At 39.3% G+C, this 22,238-nt stretch overlaps 1 protein-coding gene across 1 annotated transcript; it reads left to right on the top strand.

The window, feature by feature from the left end:
- Positions 1-652: 652 nt before the first annotated feature.
- mogat2 (monoacylglycerol O-acyltransferase 2) lies at positions 653-16,982 on the top strand (the record flags this gene model as incomplete). The annotated part of the gene is made up of 6 exons (XM_080434921.1): positions 653-746; positions 3,492-3,670; positions 13,078-13,282; positions 13,520-13,694; positions 15,357-15,556; positions 16,828-16,982. The coding sequence occupies 6 exons, from the start codon at positions 653-655 to the stop codon at positions 16,980-16,982; spliced, it is 1,008 nt and encodes a 335-aa protein (XP_080291047.1).
- Positions 16,983-22,238: the final 5,256 nt, after the last annotated feature.

Here is a 22,238-nt window from a genome sequence, read left to right as displayed (position 1 = left end):
CTGCAACTGTAGAGTCTGTTCTCCTATACGTCTGTGAATGCTGGACTCTGAAGCCAAGTTGACCAGTTTCAGAAAAATATTCCCCGGGTTTAAAAGTGTTTCATAAAGTTTTTCAAAATATCCCATGAAAAGATATTTTTTATATAATCTTCTACCATAGACTATTATCAGTTGTAAAGTGGTTTAATCTGAAATAACCATAAGTATTCAACTCACAAGGCACAAGATGCAATTACAAGACTATATCAATGTCATTATGACTGTTAACAGTCACTTTACTAAAGGGTTACTTAGAACACCTGCCTTCACTAATGCAGGGACTGAAAACACAGTAAAGTTGACACAGAAGAGGACATGAACATTCCCCCCAATCAATTGACAGAATTATATTTGTTGTTTGATGTTCATGTCACAGTAATGATCTACGTGATTGGCAGTGAATCAGTTAAAGTGGCCGATTCCATGCAGGGTCAAAAGTCTGATGTGGGAGATATGGATTGACTAATCGAACACTACAACTGAGATAAGACTGTCAGATGGAGTTGGTTGATGGTAGGAAGGGAGACGAGCAGACTTTGCACCCACTTTACTTCTTCTTCTTAGCCAGCTGTCAATTACTGTACGTGGGTCTTTCTCTCTTCCTGTTGCAGCCATGAAGATTGATTTTGCCCCCAAAGATGTGCCCCTTACCAGGAGACTGCAGACAATCTCCGTGTTGCAATGGATCTTTTCATTTCTGGGCCTGGGTGAGTTTTATATTAAGTAGTTTTACATTACTGTACCTCTCATCTGGGGGAAATTAAAAGTGTTACTGAAAATTGCATGCTTAAAGTTTTTGTTGCAACAGTATTGTTGCATGTGGCTCAGTGTACGTAGGTTTGTGTAGTCTCTACATGGCGTACCTAGGCCCTCAATTTGTGTTAATCTCATCATTATTCATTATAAAAGTTGGAAGACCCTTATGCCTGTTGCAAATACTTCGGGAAAATCTAAAAGCAAGGCGGAGGAAGACCTATATGGCTGTAGCAGAAAATTAAAGGGACTAAAAAATGTAGTTACAGTATTATACAACCAGCTTGTAAAAGCATGTATTTTACTCTTTCACATCTTTCTGATAAAAAATAATAATAATTGTCTCCCTTGGGCTGTGTTGCTGAGTTGACCTTGTAATCTGACCTTGCTGTGCACCTTGTCACCAGGAAGATTAACCCTATACTGAATTCACTACCTTCAGTATAGGGTCTCTCCTCTAGCCCCGCCCTCAGTGGCGGCCTTTCCTATGTTTCACCCGTTTCAATTGAAACGGGCCCCCAACCTCAGGGGGCCCCCACAAAAAAAAAAAAAAAAAAAAAAATCTTTTTTAAAAAAAAATATTTTTTGACTCGCATCCCAGTCCGGGGCCCGCCTCTGGCTGGCCCGACGTCCAAGAATTTCATGCAAGAAGATGTAGATCTGATTAAATCAGGGCTCAGCTCAAGTGAATCATGTGAGTGAGTTGTTTTAGCTGTCTGTCCACGGTGGAAGTGCAGATAGCCTAATTAATTTACTTCGAAAATGCATCATTATGGATTGTGGAAGCAAACCAACTTCAGTCCACAAATTATTTTTTATAAAAAAATAATTTGTGGACTGAAGTTGGTTTGCTTCCACATTTATTTATTTATTTATTTATTTATTTATTTGCGGGGGGGGGGGGGGGGGTCATATGGGGGCCCCATATGAGCTCTTGAAACGGGCCCCCAGATCATTAAGGCCGCCCCTGCCCGCCCTTATGCCAAAATGTCCAAGGTATCTCATCCAAGCATACAAGATATCTTTCCAAATCTAATGGGCAGATTATCATGAAACCTGCTGAGCACATGTATGCACAAGTATGCTCCCCTCTGAATGAACCCTAACTATTTGAGTGACCCCATAACCATTGCACACAAAGTCATAATCCAGTGGTTCTCAACCTTTTCTGGATCAGGGCCCACTTGAAAATCTCAAAAGCGTTCACGGCCCATCCATCTGACCACTTCCGCATGCATGTTTATTTTAATGATCAATCAATCGATTGTGTACTGGCTTGGATCAATGGAACTAACACAGTATTCCTATTTATCGGTACGAAAACTCATTTTTCAAGGTTTTAAAGAAAGAAATACTAATAATAATGTTATTTATATATTTATTTTATATTAATGTTATATTATCATTAATATCTTAGTGTTTTGCCAATGATTTGGGGGGGGAGGGGCACTTGCAGTACCCTTGAGACCCAACAGTGGTCCCCAGCACAAAAGCTAAGTAGCCTTGGGAACCATGGCATACATGTAGTTCAGGAGCTTATCGCCTGTTTCCATAATGTGAGGCAGCTTAATGTACAAGTACATCCCCTGGACATGATGCTATGCTAGTATGTCGCAGGGACTTATCCACAGTCCAAGCCTTGATGCTGAGTGCCAAGCAGGGAGCCATTGGGTACCGGCCTTCTTGGTAATATATTAAGGATCTTTGGTATGACTCTGCCTCCCAATCTCAGTGCGGGCACTCAAATGATCCCATGGCATTCCCTCTATTGTGTCAATTGTGTTTATTATGTTCTGACTTTGTTGCTTTTTATTATCTTCACATAAATGTTACTTGAAAGTTTTGCTGTTGTTTTCAATATATGTGAATCATTCAGTGAATATGGAATGAATACCCCAAATTATGGAACAATGTTTCTAAATTATTTAACCCCATTAGTGAGATTGCAAATAAATTGCCATTTTCGATTGCACGCCCTGACTCAACCCAAATTTGATTAGTTCTGAAGGGAAGGTAAAATAAAAATTGAAATTCAACAGTAGGGACAGGATGATCATATTAAGTACCTTATATATACTGTTAAAACCACACCAGACAATCTGGCACTTTTGCAAGGATGAAAGCCAGTCACATTATGCAGCTCTTTCATTATGAAAAATATCTTATATTGTTGTACTCACTCAAGCCCGATTTATACTTTGTCGTATGACAGTGAATAAATTAAACATCATTCTCACCACCTAAAGGGATGTTTGACTAATATATTTAGGAAAATCACATCTGGCATTCAGACAAGAAAAGAAAAGAAATGAAATAGTTAACATAACCTGGGTCTTCTTTTCAGTTCATAGTGTATATCACACTATATTCTTTTCACTTTGGGCACTCCAGCTGTGTTGTTGGATTTTCTTTTATGAGAAATTGTACATATCATCACTGTTCATCACTTAAAGCTCCTGGCACAACTGCTGGACATTGAACAGCTGAATGGCTTGCTCATGAGCACCTCAGTGTTTCGTATGGAGGGGAGAGTGCTATGCCTGAGTTATACATGGTTGTGCATCATGTCGTAAAGCTGTTCATTTTCTACACTGTAACTCCCAAACAAACTATTTATTACTATTGCTGTTATTACTACAGTCATTACTCCATGTTTAGGCAATGCTAGCCTTATTTGACCTGACTTATCTCTCTCCCAGCACCGACTTCCATCGTTCTGTTCTTTTACCTCGTCTTCACGCGCTTCTGGTTGGTCAGCGTGCTGTATGGTGTCTGGTGGGTCATTGACTATGATACACCTTCACGAGGTGGACGCAAGTCTCACTTCGTGTGTGGCCACAAAATCTGGGAATATATGAGGGATTATTTTCCCATCAAGGTGAGATGATAGAACAACACAACAAAACACTTAAAAACTACACACAGTATGGTTCTATGGTTCAAAATGCACATTGTTGTGTTTAACCCTTCCATTGTGTTAGGGTCATTTTTTACCCGTTTTCAAGTTTAAATAGGTAAAAAGTACCCTTTACATTTCTTTATTGGAACGAGGCTTCATGATATCCTCAGAAATAGCCATTTTAGCGCAACAAAATGATTTATCATAATTTTAATTAATTCTGATGGTCTTTTAAAAAAAAAGTGACACTTGTGGTGTTAGGGTCCGAAATGACCCGGCAGAGAAGTGTGGCTCAATTCCCCCCAAATTGTCAATATTCAATGTTTACATGTTTGAGAGACTTGTCCTCAATTAGCAGTTGCTATCAGGAGTAAAATAAAGTTTGAGTTTATGAAAAATAAATTACTTTTTACCTTCTATGGCATACGGGTCAAAAATTACCCTAACACCACTAGTGTCACTATTTTTTATAATATTAACATTGTTTAAAGTAAAAAAACGAAAACAAGTATTTTTTTTATAATATTTTTTTGGAAGTGTGTTCTAATTATTATTCTTAATTATTCTATTATAGCTAGATAACATAATTATCCATTGCCTTCATTATAGGAAATTTAATGAGTGAATTTTAACATTTTTATAATAGAAAACGAGATATATTGAAAGATGAAACCCTAGCCCTAACCCAACATAATATTTTAAAAATCGTTTACATGGATATGAATGCATTACAAGTCAATTACATGAGGTGGGAGAATTTTTTTTATGAAAATGATAATTTTTTGAGTATTTTGGGCTGATTTAAATCACGGGTCAAATTTGACCTGCTAACACCACAAGTGGATGCAGTTTTCTAACACAATGCAAGGGTTAAATTGTGAATAGAAATCTTGTGGATTTGAGGTCTCCTATGCCAATTAGCCCTATCAAACCCTCAAAGCCTGATTCATACTTGCCGAAAATAGCAGACCTACAAGCTCACAACGCATCAGAGAGAATAAATTAGGCATACTACTGCTATATTGAGCTGGGTCCTTGCTGTGACCCTCAGCCCTGATAATGATGATGATAATAAATTATATGGACAGTCCATTCAGGTCCATATTGACCATCCAAGACAATGGAGCACACACAGTGTGTGTGTGTGTGTGTGTGTGTGTGTGTGTGTGTGTGTGTGTGTGTGTGTGTGTGTGTGATTGTGTGTGTGTGTGTGTGTGTGTGTGTGTGTGTGTGTGTGTGTGTGTGTGTGTGTGTGTGTGTGTGTGTGTGTGTGTGTGTGTGTGTGCGTGCGCGCGCGTGTGTGTGTGTGTGTGTGTGTGTGTGTGTGTGTGTGTGTGTGTGTGTGTGTGTGTGTGTGTGTGTGTGTGTGTGTGTGTGTGTGTGTGTGTGTGTGTGTAATTGTGCCATGCATGCAAGTAACCTGTGAGAATTACTGTCAGAATCAGGACTTCATGTAGTATTTAGTTCATAGCTAGTTCAGTTTAGGACAATACAGTAGACGTTAGTGCTGTCACAATCATAACGTTTTACTTGGCGATTAATTGTCATTCATATAATTAAGGATTTAATTGTGTTCTGGACAATGAACTTTGGAACATAAAAATTACATTTCTGTTTGCCTTCTAGGCTTTGGAAACAGAAATACATTTACGCAGGGCATAACTATGACCAATAACTTAAATATACAAAGAAATGTAGAAGTGACTGGTACCAATAATCATTAAAACATTTCTAATGTAACCAATCTAAGCTCACATTGCATCTGCTATTTCTGCAATTTTTTTTATTGTTTGAATATTTATAAAAAATGTTCAACTTAGTGAATTTATACAGGACACGATTTTGCAAACTATTATGCAATAATAATATGGGATTATCTCAAATAATTGCGATTAGATTTAAGGCCCTCATTGGAAACAAGTCCGCAAGGACTTTTATGAACGGACCTGTTAGACAAAGTTTTTTAAATGTAACTGTGCTGTTTTAATTTTTTTGCCTAATAAAATATTCAATCAATCAAAAAAAGATGATTATGTAATAATTGCCTAATAGATTCAGGCATATTGTTCGACAAGGCAGTGAGAAAGCAGCGCAATCACAGGTGAGAGTCCAGTTGTACATCTGAAGAACAAACCATGGGAGATTGTGATAAGACGTAAACACTGTTATCCAGCTGCCCAGTGGTAGACTCATTTTGCACGAGTCAGATGATTAAATGTAAGCATAAATTAGATGTATTTTTTGCTTTATGAATCAACACATTGTAAACTGAAGAACATTTATAAATCTCGCTTACACACAATCACACTTCCTATCCACTAGAGTGCACTGCTCAACACTGGATTTTCATTGGGGGATGGAGTGATAAGGAAATAAATTAATATCTGAAAATAAATAGATTGCAATGATGTCTGTCTAGATGACATGACAAATGCAACTGTGATGTATTCTCAGGGTTTGATTTGTAAAAAGAACAAAAGAAAAAGAAAACAGACGGGGGCATTTTCATAAGCACTAAAACCCTATACCTCTTTGTATGACAAAGGGCAAAAATTGCCAATCACATCACGTGTTGTGAGCTTGTAAATCTGCTTTTTCTTTCTAATTCTTTTTTTTTCTTGAAAAATCTTAAAAAAAAAAAAAATTTGAATGTGAAACCTTTTGACAAATGTTTGACACATTTTGATGACCTGGCCTACCCTAATCTCTCAAGAACAGATTCTGCACTGCGTTACAAACAGCAGAGGTCGCTGTTTTTCATTTTCAGTTGGATCTGGGTTCCCAGATTGGGCCTACCCAAATAGGTAGGCCAGGTTATTATGGTTAAAGGAAGAGTATGTGATATTTTATGGTTAAAACAAAAGGTTTGTTGTTAAAAAGTTAAAGCTCTATATTCAGATAATCATTGCTATAGAGCATGGGTTTTCAACTGGTGGTCCGTGGACCACTGGTGGTCCGTGCAGTATTGCATGTGGTCCCTGACCATGCATTTAGTAATGTAGGAAAGTGAAGATTTGTATTATATTTTATTTTATTGACCACTAGTTGAGAAACAGTATGATGTATGCTGACGCATCAATGTTACATCAGTTACTCCGGATGTCAAGAACTTCCACAGAAATGGGATTTCAAGGGAAACTGTACCGGTTTACCTGGTTGAGTCATCATTAGTACGTGACTAGTTAGTAAATGTGCCCATATCAATCGCTTGCTCATACATAATATGTATATTGTATATTGCAACATATAATATATTGCAACATATTATGTTGCAATGAATCAGTTCACATGAGTTTAATATGGAAGGTTAAGAGAACAGAATAAGGGCAACCATGGGAAAGGAATGGATCAGTGGTTCTCAATCTTTTCTGAGCTCTGGACCACTAGCATATCTCAGTTAAATAATGACTGTTAAGGGCTTGATTTAATCCACCTCAAATTAACAAATAAATGAAGGCCTTAACAGTCATTATTTAATTTCAAGCTTTTCCCCCCACACCACGCCCATATCCCTCCTCCCAACACAACAGTGGTCCCCAGGTTGATTCTCAGTCAGGGTGGTGGTCCCTGGTTCATAATCAGTTGAAAACCCTGCATGCTATAGAGTGTTTGTTCATTAACTGGGGTCTCCCCAGCTCTTTAAGAAACTGTCATCACTTCCAATTTCACTTATTTACTTGTGTACATATTCTGTAATCTGTATAAATTCTTTCTCCTGATTTTATAATATTGGTATCCCGACCTGAAAAGGCATTTTCTTTTTGGGCGGTGTAGCCGCCCCTATAAGTGGGGTTGGGACACCTCATTAGTATTAGTTTCCTGCGCTGTGATTGGCCCATTAGTACACCCCTAGCTGTACTGTGATTGGCTGACTCTATTGGCTGACTCTATTCAGCACTGTGATTGGCTAGCGAGACACATGATGACATTAATAACCTATAAATAGGATTATGCACTTCCAAAAATCAATTTTGGAAGTGAGCTTCCATCACTATGATGACCATTGTGATGACCACACCGCCCACTTCACACAGGGTGTGATTTTTGGGCGGTGAAACCGCCCCTATATGTGAGGTTTGGACCCCCCCACCCATTGCACCCCCCCAACCCTGCGCTGTGATTGGCCACCATTGTACCCCCCTAACCCTGCACCTTGATTGGCCAATCACAGTCTATTCAGGACTGTGATTGGCTAGTGAAACATGACACATGTGCATAGCCCTATAAATAGGACTATGCACTTAAAAAAAACACATTTATGTTTTTTTTAAGTTAGGGGTGTACAATGGTTGGTCCACAATATCACTTCTTCCATCAATGTGATGACCACTGTGACCACACTGCCCACTTCACACTGGGTGTGATTTTACACTAAAGAGCTGGATAAACAGGGAGACTTCTGTTACTGAACAAACACTCTACACTATTATTAATAATTGTTAACAGAATATAGAGCTATTTCACACTTATAAACAAATCATTTTTACTGCATCTTTAATATACTTTTTTAAATTAATTTGTTAATTTGTGATATTATCATCAAAATAAATACCAAACATAGCAGACAGTGTACATTTCCCCAAAGGAAATGCTTGTACCGGTATTTAATTCAGTCTGACCAGAAGCAGGGATAAAACATATCCCCACCAGTGATATGTTGGCCCTCCTTCCCCCCATAGTCAGGGGATATTAAAAAAATCTTGGAATAAATTCCTTACCAAAAAAAATCTTCACCAATGTGTTTGTAAAGGTGTCTAGTAACACATCTCACAAAGACTGAAATGCAGTTTCCATAGCCATCCTTTTCCAGGTATACTTTTTGTGTAAAAAGCCCATTGAGATTGGGCCGTTTTTAGCCCAAGGAGTGGTTTTGGTGCAAAACAAATGCTTGCAGTGGATTCAGAATCATAAAAACACCCTAGTTTGCCCCCTCACATGCTACTTAAAACAGAATTAAATTTGGATTTTTTTTTCCCCTGCATAAGGTTATGGTGGGTACCCCAACTTTCAGCAGCTGTCAAAAATTCCCCTAGGGAAACTGCATTTCAGTCTTTGTGAGATGTGTTACTAGACAATTTTACAAACACATTGGTGAAGATTTATTTTGGTAAGGAATTTATTCCAAGATTGAAAAAAAATCTGCTAATATCCCCTGACTACCAGCAAATCAAACCCTGTATTTTCTAATGCAGTGTGCAACTTTTCCATTACGGGTCATATTCAGGACTAGTCAGGCTTACGAACTCATTTATATATGTCACCTATTTTTCCCCAAAACATAATTGCAGCATTGTCTCTATATTACTTTCAATGCTACAAATGAACTCTTACTATATAAAGCAGTACTATATAACTTTCCTCTTCTACCCCGGATTTGAACCCGGTTTCCTGCGCTGAACTTTTTGCCATTGAGCTAATAGAGCCTACCTACCTGCTTGTTCAGGGGATAAATTGAATCTTGACCATCAGGTCAAAATTCCTGTCAGATCCTGTGTCTAGGTGAGACATGACCTTTGACACGATCTAAATGTCTCAATAGAAGAGCAGAAAGACAAAACACAACCACCCCAATTGTATGTTATATTGTATTAACATACATGCAGATTGGACAAAATAACATTTTATTCATAAAAAAAAGTTACTTAGTGCTGCTTTAATAAAAAAATTGCTTATTTCCAACACGTTTTCTGTGGCTTTAATTGGGCTACCGAGGGCATTTGAACAAGATTGTCTCTTCCTGTCTGCTATGTCCACCTTGCGGAGGTGATTTTCTCAGATTATGAAGGGTCTATTGAATATTAACTTCATCATCTTCGATCTTGGACATAAAGCTTTTACACATTACATCTACATGTCTTATTGAGGAAATACTTTCCAGCCCTCCAATCTCACTCGATTTCTTCTGATAAAGCAAGCCTGGGATCCAAGGAATGGATAACCACTCAAATCTATACCCACCTTATTACCCCCCTCCTTTTTGTCTTCTACACCAAAACTCTTAGCTGAAAATAGGTCATCTGCAAGCTCACGTGTGATTAAGGTAATGCATACTTTAAGTTGTGTGGACAACATCCTGCTAATAGATAGGTTCCATTCTGCCCTTGACAAAGACTTTGTACTGTGCTGATAAGCCAGTGACCACAACAAAACAGCTCAGTACATATACTATAGCACCTTAGGTTGCCCTGTAGTAATTAAAGTTAGTTTCAAACATCTGGATATGCTTTTATAGATGGCACCTCACTGTATTCAAGGTCTAAAAAGTATATCCAAGCCTAGAAGTTATGATAAACATATGTTTTTCAGTTAGCAGTTATACATGCCTTCAGTTATCTGAAGTTTATGACTAAATGGACCACGTCATTGTTTACTATACTGCCCTTTGCATTTACTGTGTAGATGATTAAGCAATAATCCTTAATTGGTTTGTTTATGTGCTCAGGGCCGGCCGCTGCTATAAGCAATATAAGCGGTCGGTTAGGGCCACAACCACTTAATTTTTCCTTTCATATTGTAATTATGTCATGTATCTCCTATCCAACAACTAGTGTTATTATTTTAGTATGCAATAAAAAATGACATAATGATTTTATAATGGGGGTGTTTGGGTGGGGGGCCACCCAAAAAAATCTTGCTTAGGGCTACGAAGATCCTAGGGCCGGCGCTGGATGTGCCATCTCAATATCAAAGACTGTGATCCACTATGTTTAAGGAAATACATTTCTACCAATTTCTGAATTATATGTTGAAAATATTTTTTTATCTAATAATACAAGTAAGTGCATGTTTTTACAGTATATGAAGCTTTATTCTGTGAATATCTATCTCTCCATCCTACTTCTGCTTTAGTGTTTTATAATATGGATCTCCACTTAATGTCTTCCTTTTTTTAAATGGAAGACCATCTACAATGCTGCAAACTTGATTAATTGTATTCCATGTCTCATGATATGTATACCGTCCTGAGTATGTAGTGGTATGCTTTCTTTGCTCATGAAAAGCGAAATGTTTCATAAAAATCTGCGTTTCATGTCTGGTTCATCACAAGCATAACCTGAGTTTATGCCACGTTAAGAATAAAGAGCGAATGTTTATAAGAACAGAATCATTGTACTTCAAAGTACCACATTTAATTGAGGTCTATTTGTTCCCCACCATCTGAGTGCCATCATTAGAAGATCTTGCTGGTTCAAACTAAAGATAAGCTAACACACAGACGAAACAGCAAAGAGAACACAATAGTGCATCCTATTCTCTTGAGCTTTAGCCCAGTGGGGGGAGGGGGGGGGGGTTCTAGAGGGTCCCCAGCTAAATTTAAAGTTAACATAGCATCAAAAGCTGTTTAACCACCTTAACCCTTTTAATACATCGGTTATTTGATGCATGCTGTTGATGTTGTGAGCTTGTAGGTGTGCTATTTTCAAAAAATCTTGAAAAAAATAATATTTTGGAAACATAATCAACAGCACAAATCTTGTATGGGGGTCCCTGGAACAAAATATTTTCAGATGGGGGTCCCGCAGCCAAACACATATCAAATTGGGGGTCCTTGGCATGAAAAATTGAGAACCACTGCGTTAGGTAACTGGGCTCAGCAGGCACCCGCAAGTGAGTCCAACTCAGAGGAATCAGGGAGGGGAGTAGTAAAGAACTCAGGGCAGACAGGGCACAGGGGGTTTGGAGAGTGGCAGAGGGTAATCAGGAGAGGGGAATGGGAGGGGCAGAGGCAATTCCGGGGGTAAACTGGAGAGGCCGTGACCGTGACATGTAGATTGGCCATTTTTGAAGATATTCAGTGTAGGGCAAAAACAGGAGGGGGCTTAGTATAGAGCCCATGGGAATCACAGACACAAAAATGAAACGTGAGAAATTTCGAAACTAGCAAAAAACTAAATGGCCCTGGAGAAAATAAAACATAGATAATGGGTGTAAATGTGATTCTAAGAGCATGGTGGCCTTGAAATACGGATACAAACAAGGAGCTGATTTGTTTTGACATGAGGGCACAATGCTCGTACATTCTGCAAAACAAGCAGTACGTATCGTGACTGTTGACACTGACCTTAGTGCTTCTCACTATCTCTCCATTGCAGACCATCTAGTTAATATTGGTTAGAGGCAGGTAAACACCACTAGGCAGGTGAGATATCCGTTCCAGGAATGTAGCCTACAGTTCCTAACAATGAGTGATTATTTATGATATAGCATGGAAATATGCTTATTCCTGTGTCTTTTGAGTGCAAAACATTCGGATTGGAACCACATCTTTTTCAAATACCAAACAAAATAATCATACAGGAGTTTGTGTTTGAGACATATGAAGAATGTAAGTGCACTATTTCCCAGTAATAGTACACATAACCCATAACACATTGTATCCCTTTACATTTATACATTTTACATTGTATAGCTGTGGATGTCAAAGCAGTGCTACTCTGCATCATATGTGGTGAAGTACCACCAATAGTGCATTTCTTGGGCAGTCCTACATAATCAGCAGATTCATACATTTTGACAAAGAAAGAATACTTCTGCACACTTGCATAAAAATCCTGGCAATCAGGTGTGTCGGAATGAAACCATTCAGGTCTCAGAATTTAACTGAGATGCATGGATCTTTAACGCAACAAAACTATTTCAATCAATCAATTCAATAAATTGTATTTATATTGTACCAAATCATAGCAAGTTATCTCAAGAGATTATGGGCATGTCAAGAGTGACCATACTCTACCACAGAGACCCAACATGCATGTTGGGTCTCTGTGAGCAAGCACTTGGCAATGGGTCTCTGTGAGCAAGCACTTGGCAGTGGTGTCAAATAAAAACTCCCCTTTAATGGGAAGAAACCTCAAGCAGAACCAAGCTCTGGGTGGGGGCAGCCGTCTGCCTCAACCAGTTGGGGAGAGAGAGAGAGACAGAGAGACAGAGAGACAGACAGACAGACAGACAGACAGACAGACAGACAGACAGACAGACAGACAGACAGACAGACAGACAGACAGAGACAGACAGACAGACAGACAGACAGACAGACAGACAGACAGACAGACAGACAGACAGACAGACAGACAGACAGACAGACAGACAGACAGACAGACAGACAGACAGACAGACAGACAGAGAGAGAGAGAAAGAGAAAGAGAAAGAGAAAGAGAAAGAGAAAGAGACAGAGAGAGAGAGAGAGAGAGAGAGAGAGAGAGAGAGAGAGAGAGAGAGAGAGAGAGAGAGAGAAAGAGAGAGGAGAATCGAAAAGGAGAGTGATGGAGAGCGGAAGGCTGAAGATACATTGTGTACATTGTGATCAAACAGTCAAACCAAATGTACCATCCAGTACAACCGACTGTATGTTCACTATGGACTTCTGTTCTCTCCTTTACTGCCAGCTGATCAAGACAGCTGACCTAGATTCCAGGTACAATTACATCCTGGGTTTCCATCCCCATGGGGTGCTGGTGGCAGGAGCATTCCTCAACTTCTGCACCTATGCCACTGGCTTCAGAAAGCTGTTCCCTGGGTTTAAAGGTCACCTGCTCATGTTGCCGCTGTGGTTTAGATCTCCATTCTTCAGGGACTACATCATGTCTGCAGGTCAGGACCACTGGGAACAACCCAGGATGATTCAGGTCATATTTGTGTGATTGTTCAGACTTATGATATAGTTTAGTCTATCTGTTGTGTACATTTATTTTCCCACGTTGATGCTAAAATAATAGTAAATGCATTCATGCATTATGTATTCATAATGTGTTGGTTTGTTAGACTGTGACAATGAACACAGGTTATTCTCAAATTGTCACAAATGCCTGACGTGTTTGTGTGTCGCAGGTCTTATTCCTTCAGATAAAGAGAGTGCCCGCTTCCTGCTCCAAAAAGAGGGTGGCGGTAACGCTGTGGTAATAGCAGTGGGTGGAGCCCCGGAGGCGCTGGATGCCCACCCTGGATCCTACAGTGTACTTTTGGCCCACAAGAAGGGTTTCGTTAAATTGGCCATGGAAAATGGGTAAGAACAGAGTACTTGAGAAGCACAATGTTTTTTTTGTTTTTATTCAAGCAACACAACAAAGTGTAAATACAGCATAAAGTCTCTTAAAGCTGCAATCCATAATTCATATAATCCATATTACATTTTTAGTGAATACATTTTTATTTTAACCAATCTGTGTGGTAGTGTATGTTAATATAACTTACAAATGGGTGTGGTCTCCCTACTTTACTATAGAGACATTTTGATCTTGTGGTTGGGTAGGACCAAGCCTAATATCTCCCCTGCTCAAATGGGCATTCCATCTTAAATCAGCAGTAAACATTTTGGTGCTCCCGTCGATGCATGGGTTCGACTCCCGGGTTCAACATAAATAAATACAAAATCGCCCTTATGAAGACCTTTTGAGGTCTAGACATGTTGGCAGTCACCTTGTTTTACTTTTGAGTGCCCAGATCGTCTGTTTTTCTCTCATGTTTGATCCCAGGAGCACCACCGTTTATTTTAACCACTTTTATTTCCTGTGAGCACCTGGTTGCACTGTTTTAAGAATACAATTTAAGAAAGTTGTTTGCAGATTTAACGAGAACATTTTGCTCCTCAGAGCACAGGTCTCCGCCAGGCCAGGTAGTAGACGTCAATCTTAGCCAATCAGGATGCAATATGAAGTCTGTCTTGAAGACGGACAAACACACACATACAATACACACACACACACACACACACACACACGGACGGACAGACGGACGGACAGACAGACTGTCCGTCCGTCTGTATTTCAAAACATTGGCCCCTGACTCAAGTGAATTCTGCTGAATTTATATCAGCACTGATTGATGTTATTTGTGTTTCAAGTTCAAGTGTATTTATTTTAAAGTGTAATATCACACCTGGGTGTCTCAATACACTTTACAACATTTAAAAAGTACAGTATACAACAACATTGAATTAATAATCATAAAATCAATAGTGACAACAGTCCAGTGAGATTAGGATAGGTCATAATATACTGTAGATAAAATGTTTTTTTTGTCAGTTTTTGAAAATATAGTAATAGACCTAGCATCTCTTCTGGTTCTATAGGTAGGGAGAAAAGGCCCAACTGCCAACTGATTTTTTGTTCATTCTTCTAGAGACAGTGAGGTAGTCAGCATCTTGAGAACAGAGGTTGTGGGAGGGATTGTAACGGATGATGAGATCTGAGAGGGATGGAGCTGGCCCATGTAATGACCTATAGGCTAGTAGGAGGACCGATATGAGGAGTGATATGATCAAATAAATGATAAAATTGACTAGTTTTAATGAATATTCTGCAGCAGTGTTTTGAACAAGCTGTAGTGGTTTTGTAGTGCAGATGGGTAGACCGTAGAAAAGGCTACTGCAGTAGTCGAGTCTTGAAGAAACAAATGCTTGTACAGTATAAATGTTTCAGCATCTGCCATATTGAGCATAGAACAGATCTTAGAGATATTACATATGTGAAAGAAACCAGTTGTGGCTATTGTTTAAATGTAAGTGTAAAAAAGTTACTTGGTCACTTCTTAACTTACTGAAATAGAGTCTTATTTGAGCCTCTCATGTGGAAACTTCTGTGGGAGCATGTTTTGAGATGTATCTGGACTTATGATGAACACATAAATAATGGTCAATATTAACTATAACAATAATTTTTTTCCGCAGTGCCCATCTGGTTCCAGTGTACTCGTTTGGGGAGAATGACGTGTTTGACCAAGTGGACAATGCACGGGGCACCTGGCTCAGATGGATACAGGAACGGCTTCAAAGCATCATGGGAATTTCTCTGCCTCTCTTCCACGCACGTGGCATTTTCCAGTACTCTTTTGGCCTGATGCCTTACAGAAAACCCATTAACACAGTGGGTGAGTACATGGTCAATTAGATCCTAACATGCAACATAGATACAGATCAAATGTGTTAATAGACATACAGTACAGGTTTGTGTGTACATTCTATGATACTTGGAAATGGTGCAAGGAATAACAACACATACTGTACTGTACAGGGCATATACACCAACGCTTTATAATGACAAAAAAGTACCTGTGTCATTGCTGCAATGCTTAACAAACCACTTGTTGGTTTTGGCAGAAGGTTGTAGGGTAGAACAGGGTTGGTTGTCACATGCGTTGGTTGTCGCACTGTTAGTATCAACATTTTCAGTTTTGGGGTCAGTGTTCACCAATTTGGTAATTATTTGATTAAGCCGCACATCATTGAGGTGAGAGGACTTTTCATGTTTTTCATGTCAAAAGTAGTGTCAAAATCTTTAAACAATCATCATCACTGAAAACTGTGAAGGGGGAGCTATATAGATTCGATACATGGGGTCTGTTACTTAAGCAAAGGGGAACCTTGAGATGCTTCCTTGAGATGCAGTATCTTGTTTTCGAGGGGGTCCTGCTGTCTCTGCCACTGGGAACAGCATTCCACCATTCTTCAAATTTAAATATTTGGGTGGCCCCTGCCACCCCCTTGAACCAGTGAGGTAGAAGGGCATGGTTAGACTAGGCTGTAAGTGGTAGAGACAGGTGGTGTCCAGCACAACTCAGGATTCTGTTTATATGTGTGTTAAATGTGTTGACAAGCTGTATTTGACAGTCCATATCTTTTTATTCAGAATCAGAATAAGCTTAGTGAGAACAAAGTAGCCCCATTCCTAACTGACATGTTAAGCTCCCATGGTGGAAATAAAGACATTTAACACACAATTGATGAGATATTGAAATTAGAGTAAAACATGACAACCAACCTTGTCCTTCCCTATTGTAGAGATGAAGAGCAGTGCTTTTCAAGTTGAGAAAAAGGCCAGGTAGACAGAGAGAGAGAGAGAGAGAGAGAGAGAGAGAGAGAGAGAGAGAGAGAGAGAGAGAGAGAGAGAGAGAGAGAGAGAGAGAGAGAGAGAGAGAGAGAGAGAGAGAGAGAGAGCCTAATCTATGCTTCATCAACCTATCAGACATTGGCACAGGTCATAGTCTGTCTGAGTGTGTTTGCCAGTTTACCCCAATAAATGGCATAATCATTTAGATGAACCCTGGGGCGTCTAATCAAATCAAACAGTAAAGTTTACACATCATAAAGTGAAATGCCTTTACAGTAAGTGTGACAATCTGCACCTTTGACCTCTTGGCAGTTGGACGGCCAATCAGGGTGGAGAAGAATGAGAAGCCCACAGCGGAACAGCTTGATGTCCTCCACCAACTGTACATGGATGAGCTAAGCAGGCTGTTTGACGAGCACAAGATCAACTATGGGGTGGACAAGGACACACATCTAAGCTTTGTTTGATATGGACTGAGGACATGAAAGAGAAAGGGAAGAGGTAGTTGAGAAATGTGTGAGCAAGAAGTGCTTATTTATTGATGAGAGGACTGACAGAGGCCAGGAGCTGCACATTATAAGCTTGTCTGTCACTGTCAATTATAACAGTCTCTCAGCTGTTCCACCTGGTTATGACATAACATGTAACAAATTATAATTGCCAGTGTGAACAGACACAAGATTTTATAATCAAGAGGATCCCCACTTTTATTATATCGTCATCAACTTCAGGAGACAAATGAGGTTTATGATGTTGCTCAAGGGAAAACATTTTAAAGCCTTTGGACTCATTTATAAAACACAGAGAATATGCAGGACTGTACTTTCTATAAACCTATACAATTCCAATCCACACCCTATTGTCATTATTTGCTATTGGTTCAGGTTATTTATCCTTTCTGGGGCCTGTGTACGGTGTAGAAGCGGATGTTATGGTCTTATAGTAATTTAATCATGACAAAGGTTCAGTACTAAAGAACACATCTTCTTATATAGGCCTACTATATCTTATTTTGGGAGAAAGACCGCTGATGAGAATATCTACAGAATGTGTTCCAGTATTTCAGAATTTATGACATTGTGGTCATCAGAGAGCATGGGACCTTCACCACCACAACATAACAACATGTTAACCAGTAAAACCCTCTACATCGGGAACATAGAGTTAAAAATAAGGTCGGGACCCATGTTTGGGTCGTGGACCAATTTGAATGGGTCGCGAGTAAATATCCCCTTTAAAAAAAAACATATTTCAAAAAGTATTTCATAAATAAAATCAAATAATTTCCATAAATAATAAAATAAAATAAAACCTTTAAGAAGTAGTGAAAATAGCAGATCTGCAATCTCACAACACGGCGCACCGCGTTGTGAGCTAAAGTATTGGTATTGGAAAGTATTGGAATATTTTACATACATTTGAATTGTTTAACACAAATCTTCTCTTCTGTGGGTCCCTGGCACAAAACCTTTTCAGATGGGGGTCTGCGGCCAAATACATATCAATTTGGGGTGAGGGTTATGAAAAAGTTTGAGAACCACTGCTCTATACTTGGTAAACTAATGTACTAATGGCTCTTGGTCCACTCCCCCCCCCCCCCCCCCTCTACAACAAAAACTAGCCAATCTTCAAGCTCACAACGTGTCGCAACATGACACTTGCAGATGTGCTATTTTCGGCAAATGTTCCCCCAAGAATAGGGATGCTGGGGTTCAAGTTGTTAAGCACAGAAATGTCCCTTCCAATATTTCACCATCTAGTCCCCACAGATCAAGTGGCATTCTTTCTTGTCTGCAGGATTGGACATGTATCCAACGGCCATGACAAGAGCTACAGTAATTGCTCAAATAAAGTCATAGGTTGAATTTGAGTTTCAACATAATGGGATGGGCTAATGGTATTTTGACATGAGTGGAGATTTTCAGTTAGACACAATCTCAATATTTCATCTAATACAGGAACACACAGGAAACAAGATTCAAGATTCTAGAAATTAAAACATTTTCTTTTATTGCACATTGCACTATTATTAAAATCATTTTCATTTTTTTTCTGTGACATTGACTCTGGGTTCTTTTGTCTGTCTGTTTGCCTTCCGGCCAAAGGTTAAAAACAATAGGTACAAATTCTCATTTGTACCTACTTCCATTCGTGCCATCAATAATAGCAGCAGGAGGAGGTAGCTATGAGTAGCTATTATTATCTGGATCTTGTGATTATGTCTATGTCTATGTGTGTCTTGTGTATGTATGTTTACTGTGTGTTGGAGTTTCTTACTTTCTTACTATCTGCTGTAACATAAATTGCCCAATTTGGGACATAATAAACTTGAACTTGAACTTGTTATGTAAATTATTGAAATTGACTGAAACAGCAACATCCTCAAACCTTGATTTTCATCATAGATGAAGCTCATTCAGTATACGTGAACACATCTGGCAATTGTTAGCATAGATATATATAAAGGCTAGATGGCTCAAGGGGGCGTCGCAAGCGTAGCTCAACCGCGGCCATCTTGCAACAGTCATTCAAAACATGTCTTTGTCTATGGTGCATGTACTTTGAAATAACCATAGCGTGCTCAATTTTCATCCGATTTTCAAACGGTTTGGTGTTTTGTAAACACCAAAGATGTAGTTATGATACTGCATACTTATAATTATAATCATGTTTTTTTTATTTTTTATAACATTAAATATGTATCATAAATACATCTTTGGTGTTTACAACACACCAAACCGTTTGAAAATCGGATGAAAATTGAGCACGCTATGGTTATTTCAAAGTATATGCACCATAGACATAATGTTATGAATGACCGTCCCAAGATGGCCGCCATGTGGCAACGTCGTACTCCATTGGCCAGCAGCGCGGGTGAGTCATCTAGCCTTTATATATATCTATGGTTGTTAGTACCAAACTGTAAATTGCTCTTTGGCTCTACTTGTCAAAAGATAAGACTGTCTATGAACTTTGGCACCTTATTTTGATGACAAGGGTTAGATATTTCCAAATAATACATTAGGCAGATAGTCTTCTTGGATGGACACATGCCCTGACCCTTTCAACTAAGCCAGGCCTCACTGGGGGGGGGTCCAACCATTGCACCACCTATCAGCTCAATGAGAATTTAAATCAAGAACAACCACGTGAAAGCAGACATGCAGAGCATGCATTCAAGCCTATTGAGAGTCACTAGGACAGAGTTGGTGGTATGGGGCCGTTGGCCTTAGCTTACTTGTTCACTGCAATGAGGTTGCTGCTGAGTGATAGTGATGCTGAGGGTTCAGAGTAATAACACTGAACAATAACAATAACCATTTGAGGCTGATGAGCTGTAGTCACATTCAAACCTGATTAGTACATTCAGTGAAATAGAATGACATGTGATGTGAAATAGAAATGGCAACTAATATAATTATCTTATATAATAGATTGATAAGATATCTATTGATAAGTAGTTTGGAATGGAGTGAACAGGACGTTGTGATTATGTGGTTGACAGATATATCGATCTTCATTCAAAATGTTTTTTTCCAGGTTATTTGTGTTGTCAAATTATAAACAAAAGTACAGGGGAGGCAGTAATTGCACAATGCCAATATAACAGAAAGCAGATAACACTAAAGTTTGAAAGCAGCAGCCTATGTTTTCTCAACAACAAACAGAAATACCACATTTCCACACTAAAGTCTTGCTTTGGGCTATGAGCATATCTTAAAGCTACGGACAGCTCGTAATTGCATACTCTACTTCCATTACACTCAGTGTGGGCAAGGTCAGAAAGAGAACATTATTTTGAGAAAGTGCCAAAGTACACCAAAATGGTGCATTTACAGTGTATAGCACCTTTATCCAAAGCGCTTTACAATGTGAATTACATTCACCCATTCACACACACATTCACACACCGATGGCGGAGGAAACCATGCAAGGCACCAACCTGCTCATCGGGAGCAGTTAGGGATTCTGTGTCTTCCTCAAATCAAGGCACGCGTTCACTCTATACTGCCATTTTCTGTGTCCATATCTTATCTGCCTACCTATCAAAAGAAGAAAAACACAGATGGAAGTTCCTGTCCCAAGTACGGTAATTACAATGCAACTCCAACAGTTTCACAATACTTGACTAATTACTACGTCTCATCAAAAGAGAAGTTAACTTAGGTAACTTAAACTTTGTTAAAGGCATGACCAGACAAATATATCAGAAAAAGGGAATCTTTTGATGATTCGCTAACAAAAAATAAATAAATGGAGTTACAAAGGACATGATGCATTAAAACCATAAATCAACAAACCAGACTATAAAAGTAGGGGAGTGATTATTAACAAATCATTTCATTCATATTAAACTAGATTTGCAAACTAGATTTTTATGTATGAAAGCTATAGGTCTTATAACTGATTGTCAACAATGGAGCAATATACCACTAATATCAAAATGTAGTATTGAACCTGAAAACCAAAAATAATTAATGAAGGATTGATACAAGGCTTCAGTTATTTCTCAACGTGAGTTATGTGCCAAAGAGTAGACATCGATCAAGGACAGGTTTGATTCTGGTCTAGGTCCAGTTGGAGTTCTGCCATCAGATAATAAACACTGCAAATTGCATGAATTGCATACAAAGTGCAAGGTATAGATTCTTAAAACAATCCATCAGTATTTTTATCCTTTAAAATATTGGGAAGACTGTAAGAAACAGCTACATAAGTGACACAATAGCTCAGAGCAAAAAAGAAAAAAAAACACTATCAGCAATGAACAACAGTATACACCCGAGACACCACAAAGATGGAGAGAGAGAGAAAGGGGAAGAGAGAGAGCGCACGATTTGGCAGCACATATAGTAGGTTATGACTTGGTTGCACACTGGGCATTCTAGATGCCAAATGGTGTCTCTAGGCACGACTCATCATAATGGCTAAGCAAAGTGGATGGCAGCTTTACACAATTTTACACAACTCTGTCCACAGGTGCCCCTGAGGTCATGTGGACAGCATTCACATGTTTGCTGTCTGTCAGGGGGCAGAGAGTGAGGGCCCTGGGCTGAACTCAGCTAGTCTATGCTGCATCAACCAGTCAGACATTGGCACAGGTCATAGTCTGTCTGTGTTTGGCAGTTTACCCCAATAAATGACCACTCAGACCAACAGTTTCTTTGTGTTCACGTGCTGCTGATGTTCCACTGTCACAGTCAAGAAATCCCAACACGGCCTTCACATCCTGCGACACATGAAGAAGGCAACCCCCCATCCTCACATGTGCTAAAGGGACACCATACAGAGCGTCCTTATGGGCTGCATCACTGCTTGGTGAAGACACAGCACCACCTCTGGCTATAAGATTCTGCCAATGGAACAACCGAGAAAATCATCAGACTCTGAATCATGGAAATCTACTGTACAACTAAGCTTGGCCTCCAGCATATTCAGAGACCCCTCCCACAGACTGTTCACCCTTCTGCCTTCCAGAAAAGGTTCTGCAGCATCAGGGCTTGCTCAGCAAAACGGTTTCCCCCTCAGGTTAAGTTTGTCAAGGGTTGGGGACAGCCTACAATTACTAACCTCATTTGCCACTAACATCTGAGGCACATCACTCGTTTGCACTATCAGTGTTGTCTGTACTGTCAATTGCTCTAAGATTGTTGTTGCCTTAATCACTGTATTATTGGTGTCTACACACAACCTGATCGTTTATCTGTATCTATATGGCTCAA

The sequence above is a fragment of the Gymnoscopelus braueri genome (genome assembly GCF_963280865.1).
Source record: "Gymnoscopelus braueri genome assembly, chromosome: 8".
NCBI lineage: Eukaryota > Metazoa > Chordata > Actinopteri > Myctophiformes > Myctophidae > Gymnoscopelus > Gymnoscopelus braueri.
Note: the sequence above shows the minus strand (reverse complement) of the source record. Positions and strands in the feature narration are given on the sequence as shown.